The 24107-nt window shown below is 41.3% G+C and overlaps 1 protein-coding gene across 2 annotated transcripts in view; it reads right to left on the bottom strand.

Moving 5' to 3' along the window:
* MSH2 (mutS homolog 2) overlaps positions 1-24107 on the bottom strand; it is a 104678-nt gene that overhangs the window by 43233 nt on the left and 37338 nt on the right. For both annotated transcript variants that reach the window (XM_054022713.1, XM_054022712.1), the window contains exons 7-8: positions 12128-12327; positions 6247-6356 (exon numbers count right to left, since the gene is read on the bottom strand). In XM_054022713.1, the coding sequence (XP_053878688.1) occupies positions 6247-6356; positions 12128-12327 (310 nt within the window). The remainder of the gene's footprint in view (positions 1-6246; positions 6357-12127; positions 12328-24107) is intronic.

A 24107-nucleotide genomic window follows, 5' to 3' on the forward strand; every position in this document is an offset into this window, starting at 1 on the left:
CTATTTTACACTTCAAAAATTATTGTTATAGAAATGCATAGGAGATAGTGAAAAAGTTGTGTGAAAATGAAACACAAAGCTTTATGGTTGCTTCACCCATTTTAGTGAAAGGACATCAAGATGTCAACTTTGAATTTTCAGGACTGTAGAACACAGTGTACAATAATCAACTGTGATCATTGCCACTTACTTTCTGAAACAGACCAAAAGGTCAGTGTTTTCTCTCTCAAAGTCAGAAGTGTTGGATTGGGTTGGAAGATTCTAAACCTCCCTTGGAAGCCTATTCCAGAACTTAACTATACTTACAGTTAGAAAGTTTTTCTTAATGTCCAACTTAAATCTTGCTTGCTAAAGACTAAGATCAATATTTCTTGTACCACCTTCAGTGAACATGGAGAACAATTGATCACCAAACTATTAGTAACAGCCCTTAACATATTTGAAGACTTATCAAGTTCCCACCTCATTCTTCTTTTCTGAAGACTAAACATGTCCAGTTTTCTTAACCTTACCTCATAAGATCTGAAAAACTGAACTGACCTTTTTTAAAAATCATTTTTGTTGCTCTCCTCTGGATTCTTTCCAGTTTGACTGCATTTTCCCTAAAGTATGGAGCTCAGAACTGGACACAGTACTGCAGCTGTGGCCTCACCACTGCTGGGTAGAGCAAGGACAATTACGACCTGTGTCTTACTTACATACAACATTCCTGTTAACGTACTCCAGAATATAAGCCTTTTTTGCAACAGCATCACACTTGACTCATTTAATTTGTGATTCATTGCAACACCCAGATCCTCTCCTGTAGTACTACCATCTAGCTAGGTATTCTCCATTTTGTAATTGTGAATTTGATTTTTCCTTCCTAAGTGAAGTACTTCGCACTTGTCTTTATTGAATTTCATCTTTCAAGTCTTCTTCAGTGATCTGACATAAAATAGAAAGTTTTGCCAAAAATCTTATACCAGTGATCTATGGTATCTTACAATGAAGTTGCGTAACAAGTTTAACAAAAGTTAATACGGGTTTTTTTTTTCTTCATAGGAAAAAGCTTCTCTATGCTGGGAAATAAAGTTAACTTTTATATCTGGATCAATTATTTGCCACAAAGGTAACATATTAGCGATGCACACTCGATTCAATCAAATAATGCTACATGTACTTGACACTACAGCAGGAGAGAAAAATATCATGAATATGCACTAGTCACATGCTACAATTACGAGTCCTGGAACAGGTTCACTGACCGCACCAAAACCATGGGATTTAGAAACACTTCACAAGTGCCAATTAGTGGTTCTACACAAGTCTCTATGGAACAACAGTTTCAGAAGGTAGTTATTTATATGTCCATCCCCATTCAGGGACAAGTGACAAGAAATGCAGAACAATTGTTATTGACAATTATTGGTCAGTAAACAGATGTAGAAGTCGCACAGTATTCAGGCTACAGGACAAACATCGATATTTAACACCATTTAGGAACACTTCATTGGCCTCTTCAGATAGTCAGATCATGAACCAGGACCCCACTGTGCCGTGTTGTATAATCACAACGATTCCTGCCCCAAGGGACTTACAATCTAAGGCCTGGGCTACACTAGCGGGGGGGTTCAAACTAAGATACGCAACTTCAGCTACGCTATTCGCGTAGCTGAAGTCAAAGTATCTTAGTTCGACTTACCTGGCTGTCCTCACGGCAGCAAGTCAACTGCCGCAGCTCCCGTCGACTCCGCTTACTCCTCCTGCTGAGGTGGAGTACGGACGTCAATTCGTAGATTGATTTATCACGGCCAGACGAGACGCGATAAATCGATCCCCGATACATTGAACACAACCCGCCGATCCAGTTGGTAGTATAGACGTACCCATAGTATAAGACATGAGACAGAGTGGCACAGGCAGGGGCGTACAAGAAACAATATTGGTCAGCATGGTAGGCATTGGTCTCTGCACACCAGCAGCCTAGCCACTGTCAAGTTTTTTGCAGACATGACAATATTTTTTTGCAGGCAAGAGTTCGGAGGAGGAATTAGAAGGTGCATAAGGAGATACCATGGCAGATGTTTTCAGGGAGAACCTACCAAACATGAGGGCCAGCACGGGTGAAAGCAGAATGTTTGACTGAAAATTTAACAAGTGCGCAATGGAAGCTGTCATCATCGGCAGATTGGAGGCAAGCGTTGGCCACTTGATAGTGAATGAGAAATGGTAGGTAGGGTGGAGTCTGACTGAAGGGCCTTGAAAATGAATACAAGCAATTAAACTAAAACATCAACCTAAATCAACATCATTCCTGCACTGCTAATTTTAAGCAGCAAATTACATACAAATTTCAACTAAGCTATAACAAGTAACTTCCACATGATATATTTAAAATATAAATGAATGTACTCAACATAAGCATATTTAATAGATATGGAGCAGAACTTATTAGATTGTGTGCTTTTTCCAATTAAGCTTCATTTAAAAATTACATCACTGCAAGGCTGCCAAGGCTCACAAGATAAAAAAGCTGCACTGCCTTTTCACAGCAAGGCGGTAGTAGTAAACTTTGCAAACTGAAAGCGTTAATTAGATTTCGGTAATTTCACTTTTACTACTACCACTTCCATCTGTCCACTAACTTTCAAATACTGTAAAAAGCAACAGAGGGTCCTTTCAAATACTGCTCACTTTTTAAACAAAGAATTGCATTTATAAAACTTAAGAATTCCAGTTCTCATACTTACTCCAGGCTTGTAAACATTTCAACTCAAGAGCTTGATTTCTCCATTATTTCAAATAAATACTCATGTACAGACAAATCAGAATGTAGCAAGGATTTTCTACAGAAAATGTGCATGAACTCCAATCCGCATAGCTACTTAACTGCTCGTATCTTGTTTTCATGACATGCAATAAGATAAGGGAGGATGCAGCAATATGTCAACAGGGAATTTGCTACTCTGTTAGACAGCCTACTTGTGATGGGGTATACACCAGACCCTCTGAGGCCCCGTGCTGGAGGACTCATGGCCCTGCTACACCCTGCCCCAAAAAAGGCAGTGGAGAGGGTCCTCCAAGCTTTGTAGAGTGGCTGTGTGGGACACAGACAATCGGGGCCAAGCAGCTTAGCATAAGAAGAGCTGTAGGGCCAGAGGCAGTTCAGTTCCGTGCTGGAGCTGCAGGAGCCTGGCTGGTGTATGGCTGGCTGACGGAGCTGAAGAACTCCGGATAGGGCAGCACTGCCAGAAGCCGGGGAGAGTGAGAAGGAGCCCGGAGCTGGTTGCTGGGACTTCATCAGGACAAGGCCCTGAGGTAAGGGTGAAGACAGTGCGGGCCTGCGAGGAAGTAGCCCAGGGAATTAAAGAAGCCGTGTGACATAGTTAAATAGACACAGCAGAGATCTATGGGGTCCCTGCCCTGGGACCTGGAGTAGTGGGCGGGCCCAGGTGGAAGTGGCCTGGACATTGAGGCACTCCAGATGTGGAACTGAACTGTAGTGGCCCAGCTGGAGGGCTGTAGCCAGAAGCCCAAGAGGGCGAAGACATTGTCTCCAGGGAGGGAGCCCATCTGAGAGAGAGAGAGAGAGAGAGAGAGAGAGAGAGATAGCGCGCGCGCGTGCGCAAGTACACACACTCGGCCAAGGGGGCGCTCATGAGAGGTGAGTGTACCCTGCTACACTGGTACCAGAAGTGCGGATTTCGGGGCTGACCCCTGAAACAAGGGGACAATGGAGGAGTTGGTAAGGCTGCTGGCCCTGCAGCAGCACAGCTCTACTGCAACCCAGAGGGCACTAGTTGAAGCGCAGCATGAAGCTCAGCAGGAACAGGAATTCCAGGAGGCGTTGTCGCAGCGACTAACTAGCTCAGCAGCCTCCTCAAACCAACTGAACTCTGGGCTGGGGATACCACTGGCCAAGCTGGGGCCACATCATGATCCGGAGGCCTACTTAGTCACCTTTGAGCGGGTAGCCCCAACCGCTGCTTGGGATAAAGACACCTGGCCCCATTCCTGTTCAGGGAAGCTCAGGTGGCTTACCAGGCCCTGGATGACAAAGCGGTGAGAGATTATCTGACAGTGAAGCCTGACATACTCGCCTGTCTTGGAGTATCCCCAGAAACTTACCGCTTGGAGCTTTTTGCCTCAGGGCCTCGCCCCTAGGCCCTAGCTCAATGCCTTAAAGACTGGGCCACCCAATAGCTATGCCCTGAGGTCCAAACAACTGCAGAGATCATAGACGCGATAGTCTTAGAGCAGTACCTAGACATATTGCCAACGTCAACTCAAACATGGGCTCGGCAGCATAGACCCTACTTGCTTGCCGCTGCAGTCCAGATTACAGAGGACTATTTGCTCGCTGCCTGGCCTAGCAAATATGCCCCGCTGAGGTCTGACCACGGGCAGGCCCAGGGTGCAGAGAACTCTGCCCGGTTGCCAAAGGAGGCACCCAAGAGACCCGAACAGACCAGGAGGGAAGTCCCTCTGGATCCAGCCCTGGAGCATGGTCACAATGGGTGCCTGCCGTCCCGTCCCAGAGCTGCACCCCAGAAACCCCAAAGAGAAGGGATCAGCAAGACCCTAAAAGTGGCCCACTTTTATGCTTTCACTGTGGGAGGCCAGGACACTTCAGCCGATCTTGTCCTGTCATGGAATGGGACTTCTTAGACTTTGGGGTCCCTGAAACGTGTAGCAGCTCTGAGCCCAGGCTCGACCAACGGCATAAAGCTTATGTGGCCCAAGTTGCTATGGGAGGCTGCACTATGCCTGGGCTGGTGGATGCAGGGTACTCCCAAGCCCTGGTTTGAGAGTCCCTGCTTGACTGTAGCGACCTCAAATATGACTGCCCTGTGACATTCTATACCTTGGGGGAGCATACTGTAACCCCAATATTCCTCATTTTCATATAATCCTGATCTCACATATAAAGCATGCCTTGTAAGGTATCAGGGGAAAGGTTATGCTCTGCTGAAAGTCATTTCTCTATTGATATACATATATCATTAATGCATATGAAGTTATGAGAATTGTGTAGTGGTTGTCACTAAAGCATGCTGTAAATTGGGGAATTAGCCAGATATTAGCTTCCCAGAGGCAATGGCAAGGAAAGTAACCGACGCCCAGGTGGAGTGTCTCATACACTCATAGATTTTAAGGTCAGAAGGGACCATTATGATTGTCTAGTCTGACCTCCCGCACAATGCAGGCCACAGAATCTCACCCACCCACTCCTGTAATAAACCCTTAACCTATGTCTGAGCTATTAAAGTCCTCAAATTGAAGTCTCCCAGCAGCACGAGGAGGATCAGATTCACCTCCACCTCCAGGAGCTGCCTCTGGCTGCAGGAAGCTCCTCGGCTGCTGCCTTCAGAGCCCAGCTCTAGCTGATGGCAGCACAGAAGTGAGGGTGGCAAGCCTGCGACCCCTCTTACAACAGCCTTGCAATTCCCCCAGATCCCCCTTTTTGGGTAAGTACCCTCCCTCCCCCGGGTTACAACATTGTGAAATTTCAGATGTAAACATCTGAAAATGTGAAATTGACTAATTTTCAAATCCTATAGCCATGAAATTGATCAGAATGGACAATGAATTTGGTAGGGCCCTACTCGTCCCTTTTGAATTTAAAACAGTCAATGTCTTGCACTGCAATGATTCTCTCTGAGCTAAGGACAACTGGACAGAACTCCCTTCAGAGCCCAAAGTGACTGCTCCAAGTTCTTCTACATGGGTGGCTGCACAGTACAGATGGTACAAAAATTACTGTGAAAAATATTTATTGAAATGTTGACAATTTTCAACCAATTCTAGGGCAGAGTAACACAGAGACTCCAATCCTCTCTAGGGCTGAATGCACTCTTTTGCTCACTAGGGCCTTGGGAGACTGGCTGGATCTATGAATCTAACTGGCTTTGTGGCAATATCAGAAAGCTAACCCTAGGCACCAAGCCTGCTTTCCATCCTTTTCAAGTCACCTGTGTAACCACCTTGTAACTCAGATTTAAATCTAACAGTTTGTCCAAGTAAAACTATCCTGTGCATTCCCATAAGTCATTCTGCTCCCCAGATATCAGAATCCAAACTCAAAAAATAACTTATATTTATACTCAATAGACTACTCTAATACCTGTTTAATTATAGCAACTTAAGTGTTCTATAGCAATAAAATATTTGTGTAGATTACACACTAAATATCTTAATACAAGAGTGAACCACACCAGTATAGGTCAGCAAGATGCTTCATACTTTAAAGAAACTATCCCATACCTTGTTCATGTCTAAAGTTGTTTCTATCATTTCCTGAAACTTGGAGAAGTCAGAGTTGAGATCATTAAGAGGCATTACAAATACTGCCAGCAACAACATCTGGTGTGTTCCTGTCAAAGAAAAAAAATGTGATAGTCATTATTTCTCTAAATATTCAGTTGAACTTACCAGCCTGAAGCAAAATAGCACCAGTACACAACTAATGAGTTTTCAGTTTTCACTAAGATGTGACAATAGTTAGTTCACAGACTGCACTTACTTCAGAAATTCTTCCTATTTTTAGCTTATCTACCTCATTCCAAGGATGGAGACTAACCATTTGCACTCTCACTAGAGCAGTGGTTCTCAACCCATGGCCCGCTTGTGGCCCAATCAGCAAATAGCTGCGGCGACATCCTCAAGGCCATACAGGTAGTATATATATTGTGTGGATGTGGCCCACATAACACAGACAGCTCCAAATGTGGCCCACAATGGTAAACAGGTTGAGAACCTCTCCTCTAGAGAATCATTTGGTGTTATTACATGCACTTTATTCATATCCAAAGTAATGTGAATCAACTGCATTGTTATCTATACTATGCAGCACACAAAGTGAACATCAGCCATCTGAATACAACCCAATGTTGCTGGGGGAAGCAGAAATTTCAAAACTGCTTTCGCTGAGATTTTGACCTCTAGAGTTACCAATTTTTAAGATGTATTAATTGAAATTATTTGAAAAATTCTATTATCTTTGCCCCATGTGAATTGTTTGTATTAAAAATAAAATCCCACAAATTAGGAAGCTTCCGACACTAGAAGTTGTAACTCAGACGTTGGGCATCGCTGGGAAATACTATTAAAATCTCTCGTCTTCACCAGTCTGCATTAGATCTTTACACATCTGCTAATATTAAATTTCAATTGGGAAGCCAATTTATTAAACATTAAAAAAACCTGAATTGTAAAACATAACATCTATTTTTCTATATGCATGTCCTGTATACATGTTCTAACACTGAATACAATAGTCATAAGAGCAGATTCTACATCTCACACAAATGCATAGAATTTTAAACATATGAAATAATCCACAATCAATGAAACACAAAAAGAGATAAGACTCCAGATTTATTGTTAGCACTTGCAGACATTTATAGTTGTGTGAAACCAGCATATTTTCTGAGCTGCAACTGTGAGCCTATACAATAGCCAACTGCAAACACTTCATATCAGTAAATAAATGTTTACATTTTTGCAACCATGAGGCATAATTTAATCACAGCAGCTAAAGTTACATCAGTATTATTAATACTATGAATTATCATAGAATTCTTCAAAATGAATCAGAGGCTGTAACACTGCAGCAGCTGATTAAGTATAGAATTCTGAGGTTGTCTTTAGAACATAATATACACCTTTCATGTTCACAAGTAACCTCAATGCATTAACAGGTAAAGATAGTACTATGTACTGGCTATTACCAGAACTTCCCATTTTCTTATCAACCTATTCAAAGAAACCCTAGTCTCTTCCCCTCCATTTCACTTTCACACTCATGCCTCACCTCACCAATATTAACCACTGAGAAGTAACTGACTACTGCCCTAAATGGTCTAGGTCTAGGACATTTTTATCCACAATCATCCCACCCCTATAATAGTACTGCAGTTGCCAACATCTGAAACTTGACTGGAACACCATCCATTTGAAAAGAGTGGGCTACTGGCTCTGTTTTGATGCCCTCTCAATTCTAGAATCTGGATTTTTTTATTTTTTATTTTTAAGACATGAACCACAACCCATCTTTTTGTCCTCAGGTATCTGGAGAGGTAAATTATTTCATTTCCATAAAACCCAACACCACTCTCCCATCTCCTGATTTCTTTGGAACCATACTGGGGGGAAGAAACACATACACTTCCTCAGTCTGTCTCTTCTGGTTTGTACACTCCAGATCCCATTAGGTGTTGGACAGCTTTTAGCATAATGGAGTGCATCTAAGGATTTATTGATTTTGTGTACTGAATTGTATTTGATCCGTGACTTGGAGACCTCCCTGGGAATTGTCTACAGAAATTATCTTCAAGACTTGCCTGTGGGAATGGTAAACTGAAGTTTCCCTTTTAATTACCCTCCCTCCCCCAAACTGCTGCACAGTGCAGAATAACAGCAGCTCACCTCCAGTAAGGAAAAATGGGAGCATATTCTCTGCACCTACTTCTGCCTATAATAGTGGCATGAACTGAGATAATAGGCAGTGTCTTGATGCCCTCCAATCCCCGTTTGTTCTGCCTCCATGCATCTCCAGTGCTCGGTAGTGCAGGATTTGCAAAGGGAAAGCTAAGATAGTCAACCTGCAGGGGAACTTTTCTTAAAAGTTACTATTCCAAAAATATTCTCAGGCCCCAAAAGACTGCTGTACTTTAGCATCACAAAGCACATGCTGAATCAGGAAGGTGGACATCAGCAAAGTTCTCACCATTTTCTGTTAACTTAATGGAGCTCACCTTCAGTATAATGCAGACCTTCACCATCAGTATTTTGCTTAAAATGTCAAAATTTTGAATTGTCTAGGTTTCAAACTGCTAGAAAGTCATCCTAACCTTTTTCACAAATTGTATTATTTAATAATGTACAAGTCTTTGAAGCAGTAGTAAATATTTGCTTCTTATACTTCATTCAACACTTCAAAAAAAAAAAAAAAAAAAAAAAAAAAAAAAAAAAAGACACTCCCCCAGCCCAGGCCAGCAAAGGCTAAAAAAATGCACCAGCGAGGGGACTAGACAGTTCAGGAGATCACTATCAGCATTATAGAGCCTTTCAATCCTAAATCATGAACTCCATTCTATCTCAAGTACATTGTGACCTGTCATTTCCATCTGAAGGCTATTTAGTGGGCTAAGCAAAATAAGTTGTAGCCATCTGTGCACTGAGACCAACATCAAGTACGATCACTAACACTGGCCGGCCAAGAATAGAATGGGCTCAGAGATTAAGCTATTCTGCTTTCAATCTTAGAGAGTTTCATAACTGACAGAGAGAAAGCTGATTTTTTTGTTCTCCTTTTCTCTTCTGGACTTATTTTTGCTTGGCTTTTGATTAAAAAAAAATTGATTGATATCTATTCCTGAGTAAAAGATTAAATCCTTTCATTAGCAGACTGCTGAAGTTGCAGAAATGGAAGACAGTCATTTTAAATCTAACTTGTCTCTGCAAAACAACTTTGAAGAACAATGCAAGGGAGCACAGCAGCACAGAGAAAAGATATATGCACCAATAAATTGGAAGTATGAAGTGTGCTACTATTTTAGGTGGGGAGTTTGAAATTGTGGATTTATGGGATATTGCAAAGTCACAAATTCCAGTCCATCCACAGTATGACTAATATGGAGGTAATTACATTTCTCATTTCCAAGAACTGAAGGAACATGAATTGTGATGCAAGTTTTCTTTATATATATAAAAAAAAAGTAAGACAAACCTGAACTAATTTGGAAAAATAGGATGCACTAAGGAGATGGCAGGGATTAGATACAGAGAGTCAAATAATTTCTCTTCTCTGAAAGTGGACTCATCAGTTTTTCATGCACTGATTAACAGAGCAGGGGCACATACAGTACAATAATCTCAGATATACCTGAATACTTGATAAATTATCATAATTAGTTTAGGTAGCAGTAAAAATTCACCTTCTTTAAAAGAATGAAGAAAGTTTAATGATACAACTTAAAAAATGAAATTTAGATGAGCATGTTTTCCAAAAGTCTAAAGGCAAAATACATAAATTCACAATAAAGTCAAATTTAAGATTAAGAAAATACTGGATTTCTTTTGCATATGAATCATATCAAAACAGATACTTTTAAAATTAGTTTAAATGAAAATTCATTTTCATTCTAGTTTCATTACTTAAATCTAAGGCATGGTGATACAAGGCTTAAGACACAGTGAACACTAAGTTATCTGCTTTCAATATGATCAGGCAGCGACTTAATATTAAGTTTATATAATCAAAATTTAATTTGTAGTAACAATATGGATTTTCTACGCTTCTACAGAGGTTTACAATGGATTACATTTTAAACTGCATGCTAGGCTCATATCTGGAAGCCCGTTTTCCACATAATTGTGGCAATATACCTTCTTTTATGGTATTCTCCTTCCCTTTTCACACAGTACTACAATTTATCAAGAAAGAGAAACCAATTTTTATTTAGGAGTACTGAACACCTTCAGCTAAAATCAGATAGAAATACCCAATTTCATTTTTCTCTTATTCATTATGCCCTATAGCAGCCACATTTTCTGCCTGAAGTAATACAAGATTCCATTCTAATAAAAATCAGAGTGCCTACCTCACTAATTTTTAACAGAAAGCAAAAAAAAAAAAAAAAAGTGTGGACAGTTATTCCACTAACATTTTCAGTTCCTGGGAAGCTTATTTTTGGATTTAAACCCAGACTATTAAAGAGTTACTGCATTCTACAACTAAGATATTTCCTTCAAAAAAGTCAACAATAAATTAACTACAGTGTTACTTTCAAACAGGGTGGATACAAAGCAATGATTTAAAAAAAAATGGATTTTTTTTTATTTAAATCGAATTTTTTTGATAAAATGCTTTTTGAGGAAAAACCTATCTAAAGATAGTTTTAATTAAGATACATTATAGCTCAAAGATATCTGATCATGGAATAGGGATTATAAATTCTAATTCTATAGCATGAGACAATATATTCATGTAATGTTTAAGAAAAGTTTTGTAAATGACTTCCAATAGTTCATGGATTAGAGAGCCCAATTTTACAGGGTTCCTGGGGCTTCGGTACAGATTATTTAGATTAATCTTTCTATCTACTCAATGGCACTCAGTGCTTAGTCTAGCAGATACCATCAGGGATGCTTAGTTTTGCAGTTCTCAAACTGGATTTGTGTCTCCAGAGATAACATGTTTGTTAACAGCAAAAGTGTTTTTAAATAAATAAATAAATAAATAAATAAATAAATAATAGATGGAGGTGAGAAATAACAGACATCAACCTTATTGTCCCTCTGCAAATTTGTGGGCTACTTCCCGCAGCTCCCATTGACTGGGAAGGGGCTCCATGCCTGCGGACGCGCCAGGTAAACAAAACAATAATATAATAGATATTTAATTCAATAATTCCATAGAGTTTAAAATCATCTCATTTTGGTGTAGATGCTTCACTTTTTACCAAAAATATTCGGCTTATGAATGAGTATATATGGTACATTCTTTTATTTATTTTTATATTTTGAGAGACAATTCTAAAGACAGACTGTCTTATGGGATATTTCTTCCCAGCAGATAGGATTGACCTTTCCATCTTGGCTACCTACCAGTTATAAAGTGTTTTTGCAAAAGGGATACTACATGATTCGAGACATTTTATTTTCTATTCACTTGCTAAATTCATCTGAAAAGTATCTCTGATGTTCTAGAAGAGGGGTAGGCAACCTATGGCACGCGTGCCGAAGGCAGCACGTGAGCTGATTTTCAGTGGCACTCACACCGCCCAGGTCCTGGCCACCAGTCCGGGGGGCTCTGCATTTTAATTTAAATTTTAAATGAAGCTTCTTAAACATTTTAAAAACCTTATTTACTTTACATAATAGTTTAGTTATATATTATAGACTTATAGAAAGAAACCTTCTAAAAACGTTAAAGTGTATTACTGGCACGCGAAACCTTAAATTAGAGTGAATAAATGAAGACTCGGCACACCACTTCTGAAAGGTTGCCGACCCCTGTTCTAGAACAACAACAACACACTTCAAGTTCCCTTTCTTTTGAAATCCATTCTCTACTTCTTGCCAATATCGATATGTCACAAGACATAAAACATTTAAAATAGAGGCGTGGGAGGCATGTTACCTTCATGTTTTTCCAGTGCCTGTACAACATTAGGCAGTTGGTTAATAGCTTGATACATTCGGTAACAGTCCTGCAGGGTTGCTACTTGTCTTTGAAATTTCTTGGCTAGCCGGTTGAGATCTGGAAAACGACGTAGAAGCTCTTCTTGAAGGCACTGCCGTAGTTCTGTGTCTACCACAAAGGCCTCAACCAAATTTAACCTACATAAAAGATCAAAAGAAGAATTATTGCAAATAGGCAAGCCTTTGTGATTGGTAGAACATAATGGAAAGCTTTACTGAACTGCAAAAATGGAAGTGCAGAAGGCCCTTTTTGTTTAGTTGCACCCAATGCCAACACACTTTTGGTGGCAGAAGAACTAGTGAAATTATGAAGTTACATAAAACAAGGCTAAGCAAGTGAGATTTTTTTTTTTTTTAGTCCAAACTACATAAAAGGTTTTTACAAAGGGGAGGGAGAAAAATTGTTCTCATTATCCTCTGACAATCAGCAAAGAGCTTAAATTGCAGCAAGGGCAGTTTAGGTCAGGAAAAACTTCCTGTCAGGGCGGTTATGATCTAAAATAAATTGCCCAGGGAGATTGTGGAATTTCCATCATTGGATATTTTTAAGAGCAGGTTAGACAAACACCTATCAGGGATAGTCTAGATAATACTTAGTCCTGCCATGAGTGCAAGGGACTGGACTAGATGACCGCTTATGGTCCCTTCCAATCCTATGATTCACCCGCTGCGATAAAGGTGAGAAAGCTCACAAGACACCTGAGATCAACCCTTACTCCCACAAAAACACAAAAGAAGTCCTCCAGCAAAATTAGGGAAGACAAGATTTGCCATTCCTAATATTTCTAATAAGCAGGAAAAAAGCCACTTTGAACACAAAACAAAACTTAAGCTTTCTTTACAAAACAAAGCAGCAAAACAAGGACACAATCCCGTTTTTGGAAAATCCTTTTCAGTTCAATTAAGATGTATAGCAACTGGAAGATAATTACTAACTTCACCTTTGTATTTTAATTACTCAACCATTATTTACTTTCCCAAATTACTATCCGTGTTTCAAAGCTATTACTGAACCTTAATCTGCAAAAGTGCTGTTTCTTCCAAGATTTAATTTCATAATAGCTTAACTGCATTCACATATAAAGAAGTAGTCTGACTGACACTTCAACTGTGTAAAGTTAGCATGCCCACTGACAAGTTTATTATTGTCACACTAGTCTTCATTTAAAGTGTGACCAATTAAAATGTACTCATACAAGATAGTTAGAAAACCAGCAAGCATTTTTCATCCTCTTTTATCAGCACAATATCTGGGAACAAGAAAATGAAATTCCAAAAAGCAGCTCCCTCTTTTTTTTCCCCCCTATTTTTGAAATTTTGTAAAAATATGTAAAATATTCTTAATGGGCTGTAAAGCCAGCAGAGGTTCTGCCATCTTATGACAAGTGATGGAGTACTGGGTTATATTTTTCCACTATACAAGGTAATATAGTATCTATCAGTTTCTTTTGAGAATAGTTTTTACTGTAGTATTTGTCACTCCATTGGCATCTTTACATATTTTGTATATTCTTGCATTTGCAATGAAAAAGACAAAATAACTATTTTTCCTCCCGGTACACTGACCTATTCCTTGGTCACATTAATAATCTATCAGGTATAATTCTTTGCTCTAACATGCTTGAGCTATGTAACCTTTTATTTATATTACGTAGGAGGAGAGAGTTGAGCTGCTTATAGGGACCCGATATTGAAACATAATGCAGCTGTCCTAGATTCTTGTTAAATCATATCAACATGTGGACAGTGACTAGGCTTCAACATTAATACTGCTTTAGGAGGCATGTGGGAGGAGGAAGGAACAGAACTTTCACTGTATTACTGCTATTGCTTTGTAGGCTCGCAACAGACTATAATGGTTTGAATTACATATTAATAGGTATCTTTGCAGCTAGCAGTATTAGAAATGTCACTTTCTTAAATAAAGCTTAGCTTCTAGAGCAAGATCTGCTGGGAAACCCAAGGTCTAAGGAATATAAGTTTTTATTAGGGCTGTCGATTAATCACAATTAACACACATGATTGACTCAAAAAAAGTAATCGTGATTAATCGCACTGTTAAACAATAGAATACCAATTGAAATTTATTAAATATTTTTAGATGTTCTTCCACATTTTCAAATATATCAATTTCAATTATACACTTTGTATTCTGTATTGTAGTGCTCACTTTATATTACAAATATTTGCACTGTAAAATAGTATTTTTCAATTCACCTCACACAAGTAGTGTAGTGCAGTCTCTTTATCATGAAAGTGCAACTTACAAATATAGGGTTTTTTGTTATATAACTGCACTCAAAAACAAAACAATGTCAAACTTTAGAGCCTACACCTCCTACTTCCTGTTCAACCAATCGCTAAGAGAAACACGTTCGTTTACATTTATGGGAGATAATCCTGCCCACTTCTTAGTTACAATGTCACCTGAAAGTGAGAATAGGCATTCGCATGGCACTATTGTAGCTGGTGTCACAAGATATTTATGTGCCAGATGAGTTACAGATTCATGTCTCACATGCTTCGGCCACAATTCCAGAGGACATGCTTCCATGCTGAAGACGCTCGTAAAAAAATAATAATGCGTTAATTAAATTGGTGACTAAGGTCCTGGGGGGAGAATTGTATGTGTCCTGCTCTGTTTTACCTGCATTCTGCCATATATTTCATGTTATAGCAGTCTAGGATGATGACCCAGCACATGTTAGTTTGCAGTGAAAGTGTTCTTAAAATTTGACAAAACGCAAAGTTTTAAGAATCTGAAATGCCTTCCAAAATTTGAGAGGGACGAGGCGTGCAGGGCTTTTTGTACATAATTCTACATTTGTAAATTCAATTTCCACGATAAAAGAGAGTGCACTACAGTATTTGTATTAGGTGAACTGAACATTACAATTTGTTTTTTTACAGTGCAAATATTTGTAATAAAAAATACAAAGTGAGCACTGTACACTTTGTATTCTGTGTTGTAATGTAGAAAACATCCAAAAATATTTAAATAAATAGAATACTATCTTTTAACAGCATGATTAATCATGCAATTAATCGTGATTAACTTTTTAAATCGCGCGATTAATTGTGATTAATTTTTTTTTAAAATCGCTTGACAGCCCTAGTTTTCATATTTGAAGATTTCAGTGCAGACATTTTTGTGCTGTACGAAGCGTTCGATCCAGACTGTTCCTATAAAGCCAAAGTGTTATATTGAACCTACTGAACAAAATCAATGAGCCACTTGGAGGAATACATCTTAACCTTCATTTCTATTTCTTGACTCAACTATTACTCTTCATAAATTTAGGCCACTAGACTATAAATGAGGACAAGCACTTCAATATCCTGGAAAGGGGTGTGTCAGGAGAAGTTGGTACACATTTTTTATTTAGAAGCAAAAAAAATTTTTTCCCCCAAACCAGGTTATTAAAAACTTAAGCAAGTAGCCAGAGATCATATAACAAGGATTGACAACCTTTAGCACCGTGGCCCGCCAGGGTAAGCCCCCTGGTGGGCTGAGCCAGTTTGTTTACCTGCCGCGTCCGCAGGTTCGGCCGATCGCGGCTCCCACTGGCCACGGTTTGCCATTCCAGGCCAATGAGGGCTGCAGGAAGCAGGCCGAGGAATGTGCTGGCCGCGGCTTCTTGCAGCCCCCATTGACCTGGAACGGCCAGCCGCAGCAAGTGGGAGCTGCAATCGGCCTAACCTGCAGACGCGGCAGGTAAACAAACCGGCCCGGCCCACCAGGGGGCTTACCCTCGCGTGCCGCGGGCTGAAAGTTGCTGATCCCCGTCATAGAATATCAGGGTTGGAAGGGACCTCCGGAGGTCATCTAGTCCAATCCCCTGCTCAAAGCAGGGCCAATCCCCAACTAAATCATTCCAGCCAGAGCTTTGTCAGGCCTGACCTTAAAAACCTCTAAGAAAGGAGATTCCACCACCTCCCTAGGTAACCCATTCCAGTGCTTCACCACCCTCCTAGTGAAAAAGTTTTTCCTAATATCCAACCTAAACTGTCCCCACTGCAACTTGAGACAATTACTTCTTGTTCTGTCATCTGCTACCATTGAGAACAGCCTAGATCCATTGTCTTTGGAACCCCCGTTCAGTTAGTTGAAAGCAGCTATCAAATCCTCCCTCATTCTTCTCTTCTGCAGACTAAATAATCCCAGTTCCCTCAGCCTCTCCTCATAAGTCATGTGCTCCAGACCCCTAAGCATTTTTGTTGCTCTCAGCTGAACTCTTTCCAATTTTTCCATATCCTTCTTGTAGTGGGGGGCCCAAAACTGGATACAGTACTCCAGATGAGGCCTTACCAATGCCAAATAGAGAGAAATGATCGTGTCCCCCTCGATCTGCTGGCAATGCTGCTACTTATACAGCCCAAAATGCTGTTAGCCTTCTTGGCAACAAGGGCACACTGTTGACTCATATCCAGCTTGTCATTCACTGTAACCCTTATGTCCTTTTCTGCGGAACTGCTGCAGAACTCTGTCCCTAGTCTGTAGCAGTGTGTGGGATTCTTCCGTCCTAAATGCAGGTCTCTGCACTTGTCCTTGTTGAACCTCATCAGATTTCTTTTGGCCCAATCCTCTAATTTGTCTAGGTCCCTCTGTAACCTATCCCTATCCTCCAGCATATCTACCATTCAGTGGTTTGAGCATTGGCCTGCTAAACCCAGGGTTGTGAGTTTAATCCTTGAGGGGGCCATTTAGGGATCTGGGGCAAAAGTCTGTCTGGGGATTGGTCCTGCTTTGAGCAGGAGGTTGGACTAGATGAGCTCCTGAGGTCCCTTCCAACCCTGATATTGTATGACTCCTTTCCCTCTCATGTTATTCTCCCAGGGGATCCTGCCCATCAGTTCCCTGAGGGAGTCAGTCTGCTTTTCTCAAGTCCAGGGTCCATATTCTGCTGCTCTCCTTTCTTTCTTTTGTCAGGATCCTGAACTCAACCATCTCATGGGTCACTCCCTCCCAGGTTCCCAGAGATAGTGGGAAGTAGACAGAGCCATTAAGGTCTCTTTGTTAAATCTATGTTACTATTCTAAGAATTAACCTGACTTGCTATAATGACAAAGTTTGAGTAGACAGAACTCAAAACTAACATTTTCATATGCATTAATCTGGAAGCTGTCAGCTTTAGCTTAATGCTGAACTTTTCTTCATAAAAGCCACCATTAAGGACACAAGTGAGGGTATGAGATAGATACACTAATCTGTCCTTTTACAAGAGGTAAAAAATACCTGCTTAAGTCAAAACTGAAAACTAATTTGGCGATTTTATCTTAGTGTCACAAGTGTAAACATGCCAATGTTATAAACCACTACACAATGCTACATGACTTTTCTCCTACTTGCATTACTATTTGGAACATAGGATACCCCTATGGATCAGACTAAAGGTCCATGTAGTCCAATATCCTGTCTGATAGCAGCTAGTACAGATACTAAAAAGCAAGGTGTAAGGACCCCATAGTAGGCATGCATGTCCACACTACACTCCTTGTGTCGGCGGTGTGCGTTCTCATTAGCAGTGTTTGCATCGATGCAGAGAGCAGTGCACTGTGGGAAGATATCCCACTGTGCAACTCACCACCATCTAGCGCAGGATGTTTTGGGAAGTGTTTGCAATGCCTCATGGGGGCAGAAAATTCATGCAGGGGTGACTGGGAACATGGGGTGAATGACCCATGATGCAGCTTGTCCCCTCCCCTAAGTTTATCTATATCCCATCATATTTCATGCCTCTTTTCAGAAGCCGATCAAACCTGCGCATCTGCCATCTCTAGGCATGGATCCTGCACAGCTCCACACTACTGTGGTGATCACTGAGAACACAATGCACCTGCCTGATCCTGCAGCATTTCCAGAGCTGCCATGCAGAAGATGACAATTCCTTTCACGTAGCCTTGCTGGAAGCCATGGAAAGAAACAATTCCCGGTGGGCAATTGCGGAGCAGCTGAACACGGTGGAGCACTGGTTCTGATCCTGAGAAACAAGCATTGACTGGTGGGATCGCATTGTGAAGCATGTATGGAATAAGGAGCAGTGGCTGCAGAACTTTCAGATGTGCCAGGTCACTTTCCTGGAGATGTGTGCAGAACTTGCCTCAGCTGTCAAGCGCAGCGGCACCAAAAGGAGGGCTGCCCTGATGGTGGAGAAGCAAGTGCTGATTGCTCTGTGGAAGTTTGTGACGCCAGACTGTTATCAATCAGTTGACAATCAATTTGGCATTGGGAAATCCACCATGGGGGTTGCTGTGACCCAAGTATGCAGAGCCACTAATTGCCTTCTGCTAAGGAGGACTGTGACTCTGGGCAATGTTCAAGTCATAGTGGATCGTTTTGCTGCGATGGGGTTCCCAACTGCGGTAGGGTGTGATAGGGTGCATATCCCTATCTTGGCACTAGACTATCTTGCCACAGAGTACATCAACAGAAAGGGCTACTTTTCTATAGTGTTGAAAGCATTGGTGGAACACCGGGGACGTTTTACAAACGCAGGATGGTCCAGGAAGGTGAATGACATACACATCTTTAAGAACATGTTCAGAAAGCTACAAGCAGGGACTTTTTTTCTGGACCACAAAAATCACCGTTGGAAATGTTGAAATGCCAATAATGATCCTGGGAGACCCAGCCTACCCCTTACTCCCATGGCTCATGAAGCCAGACACCTCGACAGCAGTAAGGAGCGCTTCAACATCAGGCTCAGCAGGTGCAGAGTGACTGTTGAATGTGCCTTTGGCCATTTGAAAAGGCCCCGGCACAATCTATTCACCAAATTAGATCTCAGTAAAAATATATATCTCCCCATAGTTATGGCTGCCTGCTGTGCACTTCATAATATCTGGGAAGCAAAGGGGGAGAAGTTTCCACTGGCATGGAGGGAGGAGGTGGATTGGCTGACTGCCGATTTTGAGCAGCCAGATACCAGGGCTATAAGAAGAGCTCAACAGGGGAGCTATATGGTTCAGGGAGGCTTTTAATAATAAGCCACAGTTGATTTTCTATGTCGTGCCTGCCAATGTGTTTTTAGCACGCTGGTCTGAACCTTGCTGTGAGTGCTGTGTGGGTAGTAATATAACCTTGCAAATGCACCTATTGCTATTGACTCAGAATATCACACACACACACACACACACACATCCCCTTTTCTCCCTGTGCTTTGAATAAAGATGAATTCAATTTCCATAAATGGACTTTTAGTGCAAATATATGCAAACAAATATATGTACAGCAGAAAAACTTTACAAATACAGGGGACTCAATGTTCTTTCCCCTTCCAAGTTCATTTTCTTTTACAAAACACATACACACCTTTCCTATCCCTGGTTGGGATAGGGTACCAGCCCCCGACATGACATGGAATGTGTGTGTGGGGGGGGGTGAGGAGGAGAATAGGTGCTGGAATGCAATTTGACGGGCTAGAGAGGGAGGTGAGCTTGAATGTGTTGCGCCTGAAGGTTAACCAGACTCCTCAGCAGGTCTGTTTGTTCTTCAGAAGCACCATCATCTCCTGCTGCTCCTTCTCCTGAGCTTTCCTTCTGTCCTCAATGTCCCTGTCCATTTCAACCAAGAGTGATCCTCCACACCCTCTGCTCAGTGTCTGCTGCTCCAGAGACTTGTCATCCCAAGTTCTCTTCTTTCTTCTCCTTATCTGGCTCAGACACTGCTGCTGTGGAAGGAGAGGGGAAAGCCACATTTGCAGCTGCAAAAGAGACAATGCACAGAGATGCCATTGTGAGTGCATAGTCAAGGTATATGGAAGACTTGCTATGTTGAAATCACTCCCTAATCCATGCAAGTTTAAAGCAGTACATTTTCACTTCAACCAGGTATTCATAGACTGTGTTGGCTATCCCAGCCATGGTGAGTGGAGGGGGTAAGCTGCCACAAGGCGGGGAGGAGGGGGGGAGGGGGAAGCAGCCACACGAGCACTAGTGTTTGAGGTTCAGACAACTGAACTGATTTACTGGCACCATTCCCCACAGGCAGCCGTAACTTTAGCTGATCTCACTCCTGAGGGTAATGGAGGCAGAAAGGGAACAGCTGCTGCACGTGTGCAGTTAGAGACCAGGTCTGTATGCTGCTAGCCTGTGTGCTGCAATGATGCCTGCCGAATTAATTGCTGAGTGGCATGGGAAAACGTCCTACCGCGGTGGCAGAAATAAGGCTGCCCTCCCCAGCACCTTTGGCAACGGATTGCTGAGTACCTCCAAGAAAGTCTCCTTAAGATCTCTATGGAGGATTCACGAGACATCATGGTGCCCAAACAAAATATTTCGCAGGGCCACCTCTGGCTAACTGAGCCGGGCAAAGAGAACCAGCGGAGGTAAAGTGGCTATTTCACCACCACTTGTAATAAATAAAAAACTAGTAAATGAGATGATGTGTCCCCGCAAGATCAATGCAAAACCAAGTACTTACCAGAGGTTCAGTCCCCGGCATCACGCTCGCCCATGCTGAAGTGTTGCAACTAGCTGGACTGCTCCAGGGTTAAAAACAGCTCCTGACTTGCCATGACACTGGATCCCTTGTCGCCTGTCCTGCATGTGTGTCCTCAGGTTTGACTGTGGTGGCCCGTGATTCTGACTCCTTCGATGTATCCGCAGAGTTCTTGGGAGTGGTGGTGGGGTCACCGCAGAGCACAGCAGGTTACTCCTTGTAACAGCAGCATGTCTGCGGTACCATACCAGAGCGACTGCTTGCCTCCCTGGCCTTCTGGTATGCCTGCTGCAGCACTTTGGCTTTCATGCTGCACTGCTGCGGGTCCCTCTTGTAGCCCTTCTCCCCCATGCCCCAAGCAATCTGCTCGTAGATGTCCACATTTCTACAGCTGGATCTGAACTGTGCCTGCACAGCCTCTTCTCCCCAGACCCAGAAGATCCATCACCTCCTGTACACTCCAGGCAGGTTCACATTTGGAGCTTGTAGCTGGCATGCTCGGCAGTTGCTAGGCGAGCTCTCCATGTCGAACAAACAGTACATGGAATTTAAAAAATGCATAGGCCATTATAAGGGATGGAGCTCGTTTCTGCACACTTGGCTGCTGGGCAGCGGAGCTCAAAACGGTGAACAGAGTGGTCACAATGGGGCATTGTGGGACGCCTTCTGGAGGCCACTTAAGTCGATGTAAGCAACGCAGTGTCTTCACGACCACTGCGGTGATCTAACTATGTTGACTTAAGCGTAAGTCTCTCATGGAGGTGGTGGTAAGTTGATGTAGCGGGAGACTTACATTAGCGGGAGAAACATTGTAGTGTAGATGCTGCCATAATTAGGTTGACATAAGCCACCTTGCATTGACCTAACTTTGTAGTGTAGACCAGGCCCCGGAGGAGGGCAGGTGAAAGTATGCTTCTCACCACAGAACTAGGGAAACAATTTTGATTTAACAGGAAAGCGTACTAAACAGAGAATTCATGTCCTGCTTTGGTGCCTAGCTCATGGTTTATTTGCCTTTAGTAAAAGGACAAAATTAAGAATGTATTTAAACAAAAAAAAAAAAAACAGCCTTCAAGTCACGTTAGTCCATTAAGGAAAACTGAAGTCATTCTCCCTGAATTTAGAAAGGGCTTTCAGCCCCATTCTTTCACAGTCTTTTCCTCTCATTAGTCCAAATTAGTATAATTTTTTCTATTTTGAATATCATTAGGTACTAATCTTACTGATTTCCTTTAGAGATCTACATCTCCACTTTTTTGGCAGAACTCAACTGCTACCATTTCACCCCTGTTCCTACAAACCACCATTCTGATGTACCACTACAAAATCATGAGTAATTTAAACACAGAATACTATAAAAGACATGATTAATTCAGTATGCTTATTTCCATGTCTTTCTATGGCTTGTCTACTGAGATGAGGTCTGTAAGCTTCTCCCTACACACACACAGATTGCCTCCTCTGTTGCTATGCCAATGGGCCTTTTTTAATTACAATTTTGATGGTATCAGACTCAATGCTGACATAACAGGCATACCTGTTAGTGCCTTTCAACACAATTTCTAAGCTTTTATGGTTTGATATAAGGTTTCCTAAGTTACAGGAAAGCATTAAGCAATATTGATATGTATGCAAACCGAATTACAGAATCACAAGGTTAAAAAGACTGCCTACAGAAATAAAGATATATCTGTAGTAATGGATTGTTTTTTGTTTTTTTGTTTTTTGAATGTAAAGCAGCGAGTGTGGAAGTGTCTGGTAAAAAAATGCCCAACATTCATTAATAGGTCTGACATGGGTAGATAAAAACTGGTGATTTAAAAAAGAAAATCACATCAGATTTTTTAAATTTAAATCAGACTTTTACTTTAACACACTTTTAAAAAAATAAGCCTATTTAAAATTAAATTTGAAATTATGACAACCTATGTTAAGACCTAAAATTATTATAATCTATTAAAACAATTTCAACATAGCAAAAATAAGCAATACGCGTTTGCTGCTAAGTTCTGAAGAAAGTCAAACCACTGAACCGTTTGAAGTCATTGGCCAAGCATACAGAGCTCGGGTTTTTTGAAGTGTTAGCTTTCGATAGTAGTAGCCTCTTCTGCAGGTGTAAAGGGAATATTTTCTTCATTGCAATGTATTTAACTAGCTTAATGATTAGTTCATTCAAAGCTAAGAAGGCAATAGGAGTTGAAAAAGCAGACAAGCTTGTTTTTCTCATACAAGCTATGAACAATTAGGTATTAGAGGATGAGCTCTCCTAGCTCTAAAATCTTGAATGACATGGTGACCAGAAACAATCACGTCAATTAACTAACTACAGATAATACTGTCTTTGTTTAGTAAATCACTAACTTTTAAATACACAACATATTTTGATCAATTTATCTATCCACAACATTTAACAAATTAAAATACTGTTTGTGTATTTCCATCCAAACAGAGCTTGACACAAACCACATTAAGCATTTAATAAATAAGAAACACAACACAACACAATAAAAAAAGTTAAAGTTAAGGAATCTGAATAAAATGTATGTAAAGCTATATAATTGCTTAAATGTGCATAGAAATAGTGATTGCTGTGGTTAGCAAAAAGTACCTAATCTTGTATAAAGGCTATGTTTAGTTACAAGTCAACATGTTTTAATGGTTACCAACCAATGAGAATGAACTTTTCTTTAGGAAAAGTAAAAATGGAAAAAAAATTAAATCAAGATTTCTTACTTGCTGATTAATCATGATTTCAAAATCAGTGATTTTAATTGCTTTGATTTAGATCAACCTATCCTGGCCATGATACTAGAGATCAAGTGGTTAGGGCACTAGCCTGGATCACATGAGACCTAGGTTCAAATTCCCTGCTTCACCACAGGCTTCCTATGTGACCTTGGATAAGTCACAATCTCTCTGTGCCTCCATTTCCATTTGTAAAATAGTGATAACTATACCTCCTGTGACAGACCCAGACTAGTGGGGTACAAGAGTCTGGTAGAGAGCAAATATACTGGTCACTGGATGAGAAGTTTTCTGTTCCCTGAGTGACCAGAGAAGGGGCTCCACTAGAGTAATCAGGAACCTTCTAGAACCAGTTAAGGCAGGCAGGCTAATTAGGACACCTGGAGCCAATTAAGAAGAAGCTGCTAGAATCAATTAAGGCAGGCTAACCAGAGCACCTGGGTTTTAAAGGAGCTCACTTCAGTTTGTGGGGCGAGTGTGAGGAGCTGGGAGCAAGAGACGCAAGGAGCTGAGAGTGTGCTGCTGGAGGACTGAGGAGCACAAGCATTATCAGGCACCAGGAGGAAGGTCCTGTGGTGAGAATAAGGAAGGTGTTTGGAGGAGGCCATGGGGAAGTAGCCCAGGGAGTTGTAGCTGTCATGCAGCTGTTACAGGAGGCACTATAGACAGCTGCAGTCCACAGGGCCCTGGGCTGGAACCCGGAGTAGAGGGCGGGCCCGGGTTCCCCCCAGAC

Source organism: Malaclemys terrapin, chromosome 3, assembly GCF_027887155.1.
Source record: "Malaclemys terrapin pileata isolate rMalTer1 chromosome 3, rMalTer1.hap1, whole genome shotgun sequence".
Lineage (NCBI taxonomy): Eukaryota > Metazoa > Chordata > Testudines > Emydidae > Malaclemys > Malaclemys terrapin.